Genomic DNA, 14,947 nt, shown 5'->3' on the forward strand with positions numbered 1-14,947 from the left:
AAGTTTAGTTACTGAATTCTACTGATCGCTGGCCAATTGTGATTTAGGTACTGTCTCCAAACTGTATCTAGGTCGTAGTATTTCACATTTTTCTGTCATACTCCTACTGGAAAGGCTCACATTTATTGTTCCTTTCAGATTTTGATGTCATAATCTGTTGAAGTGATTATCAAATGTAATTAGCTGTGATATCCTTTTGGTAAACTGAAAGCTTTGCTCCATACAATAACTTATAATTTTAGCAGTAATGAGTTAATGAATTTAAATAAAAAAACAATTCAAACGTGAGAGACATGTGCAGCTGTCAGGCGTTCTGTAAAAAGGTTAGCCCATAAAAAGTAACTTGAAGCATTAGAGCTCTTAAATCCTCCTTTAATGGCTCCTCGTTTCTTATTTGTTCATGTTGATAAACATTGATCAAAGGTATGATTTATGGTTCAGACTGAAGGCAAACCTTTTGCAATGAATGGACCTTTGTTGCCTTGATATCTGAATCAGCTGCTCTTAGCGAGCATTTTTCAGCTTGCATTTTTACTTGGGTCGCATTAGAATAACCCAAGTATTGCTATTACAGTAGGCGTTCCTACAATGTAAATCATCCGTTTCTGGGACGTTTACGTTACATGGATTTTACGTTATACAAACAGTAAGATACAGGTAAATTGCCTAATCTGTTCCAAGAACTTTCCAGACTAACCCTTTTGGCCATACAAAAAGTAAAATTAGACTTAACTTTTTAATTTGTTGGCTGTATTAGTATGTATGAGTCGACAACTTTTCTTCTTTTTCTTACTTTTGCTCGTTTCATGGTTCATGATTGCGGCAATTTTACGATAAGTTAAGAACATTTCTGACGGCCGTTTACGATTTGTTTATTTTTATTAGACAGCCAGGTCAAATTCTAAAAAGGGAGAACTAATAACAACTATTTTATACGTTTACAATAAAGTAAAACAAAAATATTTTTTCAGTTCAATAAGGGTGGTGTATACCTGTCAGTCTTCTATCCATCGCTAAAGTGCCAAGGATGGAATAAAATATATCTTTCGACGATACTCCAACCCCTACATTCAGCTTGGTGGACCGACACAACACCTGCACTAATCGACTGCTTTTAAAGGTTGACTTGCAACAAAATTCACATTACAGTTATTTGGTATCAAAAGATTCACCATGTCTTACTCTGTTGTGTTGTAAGTGCCAAATAAGTGGAAATGTGATTAAAAGCTCAAAAACGAAAAGCCGCCGTAGATTGGAATCTTTTTATTTCGATGACGTAGCCATGAAATTTGGTTATCGTCTTGTCATGTATGTTCTCACGTGAATTGAAAGGCCAATACAAAGCTCAATATAAAACTTATCGTAGTACTAGTTTATGACAAACACTTCGGGTTTTACCGAAGACCACGTATCAAATATAGATGTTCGCTACTTTACAGTTTTGTTTCGGCCTGGTCTAATCGGCAAGTCGTAATCTGATCATGTGACCCAATACTTCAAAAATAATTTTTGCAGCACTTTTCGATTATCACAAGTGACCAGCAGGCTCGTCATGATTCTCAGACAATGATATGGACTCCTTCAAGCTAAGGCTAAAAAATTAAATGAATTTTTATGGTAAGTTATAAGATATCACTGCTAAAAGTGACAGCATTACGATGACGATAAAACAGATGCGTAAGAACAATAAACATAGTTTTGTTGAATGCGTGAAGTATATTTGTGAAAATATTTCAACGAATAAGGTTGCAAGAAAGTGTAAACAGAAACCATCTCTCACAACTACATCACATTTGAGCCGTTTTGGAAAGGGATCCAAACTACGGCGGTCTCGTGTGGCTGCAATTTTCTGTTCGTTTTTGGGCTTTCAAGAGCTTGTAATCACCTTTTCACATATTTTGCACCTACAACAGAGTAAGACATAGTGAATTTTTTCATATCAAATAACGGTAATGTGAATTTTATTGCAAGTCAACCTTTAAGTATCTCTGAGCAATTGGGCAGCTACGTCCATGCTTATTCTCTGTTTTGTCAACACATCTAAAGGCCTATCGCGGCGAACTAGAATGCCATGGAACTTGTTTACAAGTGTATATATAATAGAGATGTATGTCGTTTTGTCGCACAAGTGCGGCAAAAAAAGGAAGCAACTTTTTAAAACTAACTATAAAATTATCGTTGTTTAAATCGAGTTGGAGAACTTTCGCCAATTTGGCATTTTAGGTTTTTTTACGTAGTAAGATGTAGCAAAATTTACACATAAATTTTTCCACACGTTATGTGGAATTTACATAATAGGTATACGTTATAGAAGGTATACGTTATAGAAGGTATACGTTATAGAAGGTATACGTTATAGAAGGTATACGTTATAGAAGGTATACGTTATAGAAGGTATACGTTATAGAAGGTATACGTTATAGGAGGTATACGTTATAGGAGGTATACGTTATAGGAGGTATACGTTATAGGAGGTATACGTTATAGGAGATATACGTTATAGGAGGTATACGTTATAGGAGGTATACGTTATAGGAGGTATACGTTATAGAAGGTATACGTTATAGAAGGTATACGTTATAGAAGGTATACGTTATAGAAGGTATACGTTATAGAAGGTATACGTTATAGAAGGTATACGTTATAGAAGGTATACGTTATAGAAGGTATACGTTATAGAAGGTATACGTTATAGAAGGTATACGTTATAGAAGGTATACGTTATAGAAGGTATACGTTATAGAAGGTATACGTTATAGAAGGTATTCGTTATAGAAGGTATTCGTTATAGAAGGTATACGTTATAGAAGGTATACGTTATAGAAGGTATATATTATAGGAGGTATTTATTATAGGAGGTATACATTATAAGAGGTATAAGTTATAGGAGGTATACGTTATAGGAGGTATAAGTTATAGGAGGTATACGTTATAGGAGGTATAAGTTATAGGAGGTATACGTTATAGGAGGTATACGTTATGGTAGCATCTACTGTATTTGTGGTTTGGGATTAATGGCTACAAGATTGGTCATCACTGATGTTCACTTATGATTCTTTGAATCTGAAAGTTTTGATATATTGGCCCGCGAGTCCCTCTGTTCATGAACTTAATGTAGTAATGTGTATTTATAGCATTATTCAACAGACACGACATATATAACATTAGACACAAGAATATATCTAGTATATATATACATGTATATATGTTAACTGTAATATACCATCAATTATTCATGCAGTGCCGCAAGCTGTACATGCACAGACAGTGGGAGGAACCTGGTGCGTGAGTTATGGCAAGAATTTAGATGGTTGGTACCCTCTACGTGATCCCAACGTGTGTTTAGAAAAAACAAAAATGGAGTCTGCTGCCCAAAATAAAGTAAGCATTACAATTCTTTCAAATGCTTGAAGTAGGTGTGACAGCAGCAGTCTTCGCATTCAACTATGATGATTACCTTACAGACAATTTTACTTCTCTCAGTACAGTCATGCCTCGACATACGCCCCACCATACGAGAAAACTGAGATATTGGCAGCATTTCCAGCAAGTTTCTTCCGGTTGGCTCAAGCTGGTTCTCAATGGCCACTATATGGTCAAAAATGCGAGAGGCCGCTTACGAGGACAGCATAACTCGGTCTTTTTCCTCAAATCAGTTTAAAAAAGGTTTTGTTTCGTAAGCTAAATTTATTGAAGGTAAATTCAAAGTTTTTGTTACGTAGCGTCACAAAGGTTTAGTTTACGTAGCGTCACAAAGGTTTAGTTTACGTAGCATCACAAAGGTTTAGTTTACGTAGCGTCACAAAGGTTTAGTTTACGTAGCGTCACAAAGGTTTAGTTTACGTAGCGTCACAAAGGTTTAGTTTACGTAGCATCACAAAGGTTTAGCATCACAAAGCTCGTCAGCAACACACGAGCTTCGCTCGTGGGTTGCTGACGAGCAGATTGTGAAAGCGGGCCATGAGTTAGGAAAACTTTACATAGAGTAAGAGATTATTAAATTTAAATCTGCAATAACTTATATTATATATAGGTAACCACAGTTTTGTAGAGTTGTCCTGCCATAAATGTGCATTTAAGTGAAAAAATTCCACCTAAGCTAGAATGAGTAATCATTAAAGATGTGGTTGCGTCAAATTTGAGTTGATTTAACAAAAAGTTTTCTTGTCTATTAATTGATATGTTGTTAGTTGTGTTAGGCTATCTCATTGTCAAGATATTTGAAGATTAAAATCGAAAAAATTCGATCGCGGTAAAAACGCTCAGGCCAAAAAATGCCCAGACTTGTCCAAAATGATGCAAGGTTATGTCCATTGTGTCGTGATACAACCTGTCTCTATATCTCGTATTCACATCGGCTATCGCGATAAAAGTCTAGTCCAACGCGGCTCTATTGGCATATATTTTATCGTGTATTTGTATTAGTTGGTCAACATATCGTGTCGACCGAGTAATTAATTAAAGTAACGATGCTAATTAATTTAGTAAATGTCGATGTGATCTAACAATTGAGTAAAATCCCTAACTTCGAGTTAAAGACAACGCGTTTTACGAGTGATAATATTTATTATGACCTATATAAAAATTTCATGCTGATGATTGGCTAATAAAGCGATCTTATATTTATCGCTCGTGGACTCTTTTCAGATGTATCACTCGTTACGTCACAAATGAAGCACCCGCTGGAATCTGAGCTTTTTAAATTATGGCCTTATTCAAATGCATATATCTCTGAACAGGGTTAGTCTACAAAGACAAAAATGACATCAAATTGTAGCTGATGTTTTAGCCTTTTATTGGTCTTAATTTCATTAAATCGATCTTTTTGACGCAACCAGATCTTCAAGTTACACAAGGATACCAAATTAGATTGGTTCACAACAAGTCATGTGATCTGTGGGGGGGGGCAACATTTTTATTTAGCACACCAGAACTATTAAATTGGAAATGACAATCGATAGGATAATAATATAAACTAGTGTAATAATATAAAACTTCAAATTTTGTTTTTGTTATAAAATATAGGTGCAAATTAAATGGAAACATTTACTATCGACTCAATATTTACAGTCTGGGTGCTGCGGGGTTAAGCCAGTCATGTACATAAATATCATATAGACTTATTCCTACTGTAATGGTTAAGCATAACTGTTAGTACACCCCAACTAGTCACTGTAGTAACATGGTTTAATTATATTTTACCATTTCTACAACTGAAATTTACTGAAATTTTGTCTTTTACTAAGGATCATGTGTGACAACTTGCCTACATGCACTGACAAAGCTGCTCTATAGCGCCCCACTTATCTTGGCAGGTAGAGCCAGTCGCTCTACTTGCATTCTATTGGTTAATGTGAGCTAAGAATACTTGGAAACACATCTTTCCACTTGGCATGCTCAGCAACCGTTAGTATTCTATGTAGCAATGGCTGATATTGGCAACCAGAATGTACCCTGTCATGAGTTACCATGGAAAAAAAGACTGCTTTTTGTTTCATATAGTTAGATAACCGTTTTCATTCAAGAACTGATAGGTTTCCTCATAGGTTTGTACAGTAGGCCTACATTACAGCTTACGTGTTAACATGAGTTTGGTTTAAATTATTGTTAAATTTACATTTTAATGATGAACTTTCACACATTTTTAAGTCTTTATCACAAAGTGTCGGGAGTTTTCCATCATTTGCTATTGTTTTTAATGTTTGAGGTAATTTGACTATCAGGATTTTTATTAAAACGCTCAGATCAAGAGAAAGTGCTATTACCCTAGGACACTTATATTTTGCTAGTATTTAGTTTCGTGAGTAGATCACAGAGTGAAATTTCGAAGCAACTTAATTTCGCAGCTCTGATGAGTGCGAAAATATAGTGATATGGAAATAAATGCAGTGGAACAAACATAATTAGATTCCTCAGGTTCAGTTCACCGATAAAAAAAAATTTCAATTTGCGACTAGTTTGTAATTGTGAAATGCAGGTAGAATGGTGTGGGCAAGGTCGATAATGCAATTTGATCGCTTGCTGCCATTTGTTTCTTGGACTATCAACAGGCCCGTTTTCACTGGGGCAGCTGGCCGGCTGAGCCGCCCCAACTTTTTGGGAATTTTTTACGGTAAGTACAGTTCAACTCGGATAACTCGCCCTCAGATAAAATGTAACATTTCATCTCAAACACAAGGTCAACTCAGACGGATTTGTTTGGTCAGTTCCAACGCAATGATAAATTCCGTTAGATAACTCGACCTCAACATCATTTATTCGAAAAGTTGTTTGCCCAACGGCCATGGACGCGGTTTTTATCGCTGTAGAATATCACTTCATTCCAAGCCATAGAGACAAATATCAACTTCTAGTAGTTCTTAGGCATCATTATTATCATCATCAGAGGCAGTATTTTTGTTAACGACTTTTATAAAGGTTTGCAGAAGATTAAGTTTTATCAAACACCCGCTTGGCCATGTCCCATCGAAAGCGTAAAAGCCTCCGAATGAACTTAAAATAAAATCCGCAAAATTGATCTTTGTTAAAACGCTCAAAAGAAAAAGATGTCTTTTTTCTGAGCGTTTCAACTGCGGTCATGTTTTGCTTATTTTAATTTAAAAACGTCTCGTCAGTCACATCACTTAAAACAAAACGAATCTCAAAAAATTACAAGTTATTGAAGAGGTGTCAGTGATGAATCCAAACCTTTCCAGAGCCATGCTGCTTGTGTAGTACTGCGAGTGTCAGTGCATGTCTTATTTTCTTTCAACACACGGTGCTCACTGCATTGATTGATGTCCCCAGCAAACGATAACGCTACTAATGCGTGTGCATTGACATCAAATTCCTATCATTATAATTCATTCTTAATGGAAAAATAATCTTAATTAATTGCAAAATGATAACGTAATAAATTTTGACAGTCAAATTATTTTGTTGGTTTATATTTTAACGATGCTATAGTGGTCGTTAAAAACGTTAAAATAAATGTCGTTATAAAATTCCATTCTACAGTATCAATGAACAAAGCTATTTAGTTTCGCTTTTTCGCTCGTTTGTTATGATAGTTTAGTTTCGCACATGAAACTTTCGCGAGAGGATGACACCGCGAAAACGCGAAAGTTAGATGCCGCGAATAAATAAGTGTCCTAGGGTATGACATTTCTAGTGTCGAAGAGACCGACAGAATGGTGGTGTGTAACTCTGCAACTCGAACATAATAGCCGATATCAACTGTCAACTATAACAACTAATGATGTCATTCCGGCAGTATTTTTATTTTGAGAATTTTAACCACAATCAAGTTTTGTCAATTTTTATCTTGAAACATTCTGGCAGTCAGATCACCTCAAATATAAAGAAAAATCGTAAATGATAGAAAAATACTGATACTTTCTGATGAAATCTACTAAATATTTGTGTAAGTTCATCTTTAATAGCTTCTCAGCTTTAGCAGTGTTCTTGTGCACCTTCAAGTCTCTTCAAGTCAGCTGACTTATAGTTTTACATTCTCATAAATTAGCCATTCCCTATTGACCTCCATCTTCTTTTAATCCTATCATTATATCCATACGGCAATCACTGCGTAACACTCCTTTCGTAATGAATATTGGTTAGACTAAATCAAAATGGACTATGTTTGCACTTCACTTACGTTTACATGCTTTTAATTTAATCTCACCATAGCAACCGGTAAGTGCATTTCATAATAGCAGGGTTGCCAAACTTGAAATACTATTTCTACCTGCTGACTGAATATGTTTGCAGGTGAGGGCTGAGGATATAGTATTCAGCTTTCAGTATCCATTGCGTCGTGACAATCAAAACCTGAAAATGAGTAAATGGTTTATGTACCATACGACAGTACTATCTTTCCACATTCTCTACCGTGAGGGCAATGAGCTTGGTGGGTATCACTTTAAATTATCATATTGGCATCGTCTAGTTTTGATTGGTTCTTCTCTGAATAAGATACTATAGGAGCAATGGGTACATATAATGCTGATGATAATATAGTCAAAAATTAATAATACGGTAAACTCGCACATGGAAAATATTACCCTAATGCTCCAGTATTCACACCCTCATCAGTTTACAAGAATTTTAATAAATTGTCAGATAATATGTTTCACTAAAATATGTATATAACATGAAACACTGCTAGTACATAGCAATCCATAGCTGAAATCAAATTTTATCAGAAAGAAAAACATTTATGTTGTATCATATAGCTGTTTAAAACTACGGATCACAAGAAAAACAAGCTAATTTGTAAGCAAAATAGGAAGAATGACTGCGCACGTGATAACTGAACTTGGGAAGTTGATTTATATCTAAATAATGCCCGGCAGCGTGAGCTATTGCACCACCACCAGAAGCAACACGGCCTAACAAGGCAGTTAGCGAGTCAGCAATTAGAATGCAGATTTCCTATTGCTGATGATAGGATGATGGAAGTTATGGCCAGGTTACATAAAAAAGACCAAACCAGGATTCATCTATAATGACCTAGTCTGAGCCATAGATTTACCACAAGCAACCAATTCTTTCCATATATTTCTTTTGTCATCCCACAGACCTCCCTACTCTATCTCTCCTCTCATCCTACAGACCTCTCTACTCTATCTCTCCTCTCACCCTACAGACCTCTCTACTCTATCTCTCCTCTCATCCTACAGACCTCTCTACTCTATCTCTCCTCTCATCCTACAGACCTCTCTACTCTATCTCTCCTCTCATCCTACAGACCTCTCTATTCTATCTCTCCTCTCATCCTACAGACCTCTCTGTTCTATCTCTCCTCTCATCCTACAGACCTCTCTATTCTATCTCTCCTCTCATCCTACAGACCTCTCTACTCTATCTCTCATCTCATCCTACAGACCTCTCTATTCTATCTCTCCTCTCATCCTACAGAGCTCTCTATTCTATCTCTCTCATCCTACAGACCTCTCTACTCTATCTCTCCTCTCATCCTACAGACCTCTCTACTCTATCTCTCCTCTCATCCTACAGACCTCTCTGTTCTATCTCTCCTCTCATCCTACAGACCTCTCTACTCTATCTCTCCTCTCATCCTACAGACCTCTCTACTCTATCTCTCCTCTCACCCTACAGACCTCTCTACTCTATCTCTCCTCTCATCCTACAGACCTCTCTACTCTATCTCTCCTCTCATCCTACAGACCTCTCTACTCTATCTCTCCTCTCATCCTACAGACCTCTCTATTCTATCTCTCCTCTCATCCTACAGACCTCTCTGTTCTATCTCTCCTCTCATCCTACAGACCTCTCTACTCTATCTCTCCTCTCATCCTACAGACCTCTCTACTCTATCTCTCATCTCATCCTACAGACCTCTCTACTCTATCTCTCCTCTCATCTTACAGACCTCTCTATTCTTTCTCTCCTCTCATCCTACAGACCTCTCTACTCTATCTCTCCTCTCATCCTACAGACCTCTCTGTTCTATCTCTCCTCTCATCCTACAGACCTCTCTACTCTATCTCTCCTCTCATCCTACAGACCTCTCTACTCTATCTCTCATCTCATCCTACAGACCTCTCTACTCTATCTCTCCTCTCATCCTACAGACCTCTCTACTCTATCTCTCATCTCATCCTACAGAGCTCTCTACTCTATCTCTCATCTCATCCTACAGACCTCTCTATTCTATCTCTCCTCTCATCCTACAGACCTCTCTACTCTATCTCTCCTCTCATCCTACAGACCTCTCTGTTCTATCTCTCCTCTCATCCTACAGACCTCTACTCTATCTCTCCTCTCATCCTACAGACCTCTCTACTCTATCTCTCCTCTCATCCTACAGACCTCTCTATTCTATCTCTCCTCTCATCCTACAGACCTCTCTACTCTATCTCTCCTCTCATCCTACAGACCTCTCTACTCTATCTCTCCTCTCATCCTACAGACCTCTCTATTCTATCTCTCCTCTCATCCTACAGACCTCTCTACTCTATCTCTCATCTCATCCTACAGACCTCTCTATTCTATCTCTCCTCTCATCCTACAGAGCTCTCTATTCTATCTCTCTCATCCTACAGACCTCTCTACTCTATCTCTCCTCTCATCCTACAGACCTCTCTACTCTATCTCTCATCTCATCCTACAGACCTCTCTATTCTATCTCTCCTCTCATCCTACAGACCTCTCTACTCTATCTCTCCTCTCATCCTACAGACCTCTCTACTCTATCTCTCCTCTCATCCTACAGACCTCTCTATTCTATCTCTCCTCTCATCCTACAGACCTCTCTATTCTATCTCTCCTCTCATCCTACAGACCTCTCTACTCTATCTCTCATCTCATCCTACAGACCTCTCTATTCTATCTCTCCTCTCATCCTACAGAGCTCTCTATTCTATCTCTCCTCTCATCCTACAGACCTCTCTACTCTATCTCTCCTCTCATCCTACAGACCTCTCTACTCTATCTCTCCTCTCATCCTACAGACCTCTCTATTCTATCTCTCCTCTCATCATACAGACCTCTCTATTCTATCTCTCCTCTCATCCTACAGACCTCTCTATTCTATCTCTCCTCTCATCCTACAGACCTCTCTATTCTATCTCTCCTCTCATCCTACAGACCTCTCTATTCTATCTCTCCTCTCATTCTACAGACCTCTCTAGACTACACATCCACTTCAGCTTGCCACTCAATAATAGTGAGGATATTCATTACATCAGTTAAAATACATTTGCTTAAAGCGCTTAGACTTATTAACTAGCACGATTTATCAACGTAACAACGATTATTAAGCTAGCCTCAAACACAGCTATTGTTTTAGTAAGGATTTAAGCTACTAGCTTATGAGGTAAGTTACTCAAATTCATTGGATAATTATTTTATTACCGGGTATTGAGCTAGTAGATATCTATATATACGCATGCTACAGGCAGTACTGTTTTGGCTATTTAAGCCTCTTCAGTGCAGTCCAGAGTAAGAAAGGAAGATCACTCTCATTGCCAATGAGGGTTGACTTCCTGGCCTGAAACAACTAGGTTGTCTCATTGACTTTAAGAAAGCCATAAAGAAAGCCAATGTGTGACAAAAGAATGCTCAAATCGTAAATTGGATGAGCATTGCACTAAGGCCATTATTTTTGCACCTCTCATAGAGAGCTCAACAACTAAACTGAAGTAAGGGAGCAAATGATCATGCTACAGACAGTACTTTTCTTATTCTACAATTCACATAATGGTATATATATATACATCTCGAAGCCTGTAGTTCGATTTGTTCATTTTGATAGCTGTTAACATCTAGGAATGAACTATCTGCTTCGTACAGGAATTGATCTCGGAACCATTCGTGCGCCCGGCGATGATCTTACCAATTGAGCTACACGAGATGCACTGACTTCATTGGGCGATATGTCAGTTAAAATACGCGTTACGCAATGTCACCGAAGCTTGATCTCACGGCTCTTATTAGAAAGTTTAGCAGTACGGATAGTAGTGTACACAAATTATTCATTGGCAATGTGCCAGGCTAATGGCAAGTGGCAGGCAACTGCATAACCTGCTACTGTTTATAAGCCGTTTTTTAAAACCCGTGCAATGCCGAGCATCCGGCTAATATATATATATATGACTTTTAATGTCCCATTATCATAGCAAATATATTTATATATAAATAAATTAATATATTTGCAATGATGTCGGGATGTTAGAAACAAATTTCTTGAAAAGTGGGTTTTTTTTATAATAGAACTAACATCTTATTTTGCAGAATACCCGGCTAAAGTTAACATGTCAGTCGCAGTTGCTTACAGAGACGGCAGCAAAGGTAATAAAAGCTCTAATTGGGTACTTTATTTCAACAGTACGGTGAACCGCAAGCTAATCTGCACAGATCCAATGCAGGTGTGTTTTCTCCGAGACCTCCAAGGTCATATCTGTGTCAGAAGTTATCACAGTCATTCAATTATTAGATTACATCTCTTCATTGGCTAGTTCTTTCTTCATAGACTGGTAGTTACAGATTCATAAAAGTTTGTTATATGACCTTTTATATGTTTGAGCAAATTTTGTCGGGTAGACAAGGCTGGTAATAGGGGTATTGAAAGTGATGGGGCTTTTAACATGGCTGGATGAGGCACAAATATGTTTTAAACCATAACTGTCACGAACAACTTTTATCGTAATTATTAGGTAAATCAGACACGCTGATTCCGATTTTGTACTCAAAATAAAGATTATTCCGCTAACCTTCAAAGTCATTTAGGCTTTTTTAAAGCGTTTCAATATCCATTTTGAAAACAACACAATCGGCATTACAAGCTCCACCCATAAATATGTGACGAAACCTAGCTTTTTCAGGAACGGAAGTTAGGAATGTTTAGTCCGATTTAGAATAATAGAGATGGGTGTCTTAAAACCCATTATTATCTAAGTCCAGCCTGTAAAATAATTTCAGTTTTTTTATGAAAGGTATATAAACTATTTAAAATTGCTCGTAGCTTGTTACATGACGTTTAAATGATTGAACGGCGAGAAAAATGAGCTCAAAAAGGCACGGTTTTATCACAAGCTAGCGTTGTTATCGCGCTTTTTTAAATATGCAATGCTAAATAGCTTATCTACCTTTCAGAAAAGACTGATATTATTTTTAAGGGTGAATTTAGATAATAATGGATTTTAAAACACCCATCTCTATTATTCTAAATCGGTCTAAACTTTCCTACGTAACTTCTGTTCCTAAAAAGCTAGGTTACGTCACGTATATATGGGCGGAGCTTGTTATGCCGATCGTGTTGTTTTCGAGACCGATATTAAAACGCTGTAAAAAAGCCTTTATTACTCTGAAAGTTTGTGGACTAATCTTTATTTTGAGTACAAAATCGGAATCAGCGTGTCTGATTTACCTAGGAAATACGATAAAAGTTGTTCTTGACAGTTATGGTTTAAGTTATGCTATATTCATATCACAGCAACTGCAAACATACTTGAAGTTACACTATATTCATATCACATCAGTTACAAACATACACTCGAGCCACCTGGAATCCTTGAAAGCTTCTGCACTAAATTGCAACAAGAACATGCATGTAAAGTTTACCGTAAATCTATAATCTAATGATCTTTATCTAGATACAAGCACATCGAAACGTTTATTTGTCTTATCATTGTTTCAAATAGCATTTGGTTAAAATTAAAGTTTGCAAAGGCCTGTCCACTTCTTCCTCTTCAGATTTATGCATAAAATTAAGCATATTTATTAGCATCGTTGGCAATAACTGTTGTTTTGATAAACAAAATAGTCCCCATATGATATGTAATAATTTACTTTTAAGCATGGTCTATCCTTAACCTTCCACCTTTTTAATCTTTTTTTCATCTGTCAATACAATTAGTACCATATATCTTTTATTACATCTAGAATTTTAGATTTGGAAGACACAAGACTTTGTGTTTCATCATAAGAATTATTTATTTTTTTCAGATTTTAAAATTTACAAAAATTTGTAAAATTTTTGTAATAACTTAATGCAAGGTCAGTGTAATCGTTTATACACTGCTTGTTTCCACGAGTGGACATTAGGTTGTTTTACTGCAGATAAATAAAAGTGTCAATGTGCTGCAACGAAGTTTTGAATTGGTAATTGTCTATACTAGTATAGACAATTACCACTTGTATACTAGTATAGACATACAGGTGTTTCTTCAGACTAAATAGTACATAAACTTTACAAATTCGGTTAACATGTGACCGCACGTGAACACTAGACAACATGTGGTCGAATGATGTTAAATTAGCCAGTGCTATGAAAGAAAATGTGAAAATAGAAACAAGACAATTGCACATATTGGGATATTTCGTCTGTGTATTTGATTTTATACACATTTTACATTTATCGTCAAAGAGTAATTATGTAGCACTTGCAATACTAACTAAAGTAAAACCAAGTTAAAATCAAGCTTATTGCTAGAGTTTACAATAATAGTATTATGGGGTTATTGTTTGTTGATATCCAGCATATTCAGTAAATAATCTCTTCCCATTTTAACTGCATCTGATTAGCATTGTCACAATTCTTGCTCCTACCTCATCAATACCGTACTTTTCGGACTATTAGCCGCACCCTTATATAAGCCACACCCGCTCTATTTAAAAAAATTAAACAATACATAGGCCACACCTTTATATAGGCCGCAGAACTAGAAAATACCCAGTATTTATTTACTTACAGGTAACTTTATTTCACCATTAAGTTTTACTTCCCATTAAGCATCTTCGCTGAAACCCATAAAGTCTTCTTCTTCAGTGTCGAAGTTAAACAATCTCATCAGCGCTTCATCACATCTGTCCACGTCTGCCTCACTCTCGGTGTCACTATCTTCCTCCCGTGGAGTTGGCTCTGAAAGTTTACGAAGCAGTCCTGCCTTTCTAAACCCGTTGGTGATGGGGGATTCTTTCACAGAACTCCACGCTGTTAGGACCCACTGACATACATCAGAAAATGATGCTTTTCGCATGCGGCCAGTTTTTGTAAATGACTTCTCCCCGCTCGTCATCCAAGTCTCCCACTCAACCCGGAGTACTGCTTTAAATGCCCGGTTCACACTGATGTCAAGCGGCTGCAAATACTTTGTTGTACCTCCAGGAATTGAGTTTGTTTTCTTGATCGCCTCTTTTACTGAATCAGTGATGTGCGCCCTCATGCTATCCAAAACAAGCAGCCCTTTTTTCTTGTGAAAAAATCCTCCCAGGCGCTTGCTGTAGCACTCGCTTAACCATTCCTTCATCAGCCCTTCAATCATCCATCCTTTGGCGTTAACTTTGACCACTACCTATCGGTAGTTGTTCTTTAGGCATAGTTTTGCGCTTAAAAATCACCATAGGCAGAAGTTTTCGTCCGAGCGCCGCGCAGGCCAGCACACATGCGAAGTGTGCCCTCTCGTGGCCAGTTGTTTTCAGCAACACGGATGATTCGCCAGTT

At 37.2% G+C, this 14,947-nt stretch overlaps 1 protein-coding gene across 1 annotated transcript in view; it reads left to right on the forward strand.

Annotated features, from left to right (window-relative positions):
• LOC137393449 (protein wntless homolog) overlaps window positions 1-14,947 on the forward strand; it is a 50,920-nt gene that overhangs the window by 1,173 nt on the left and 34,800 nt on the right. The window contains exons 3-5 of the mRNA XM_068080002.1: window positions 3,242-3,381; window positions 7,750-7,888; window positions 11,737-11,870. Coding sequence (XP_067936103.1) covers window positions 3,242-3,381; window positions 7,750-7,888; window positions 11,737-11,870 — 413 coding nt within the window. The remainder of the gene's footprint in view (window positions 1-3,241; window positions 3,382-7,749; window positions 7,889-11,736; window positions 11,871-14,947) is intronic.

This window comes from Watersipora subatra, chromosome 4 (genome assembly GCF_963576615.1).
Source record: "Watersipora subatra chromosome 4, tzWatSuba1.1, whole genome shotgun sequence".
In the NCBI taxonomy this organism is placed as follows: Eukaryota; Metazoa; Bryozoa; class Gymnolaemata; order Cheilostomatida; family Watersiporidae; genus Watersipora; species Watersipora subatra.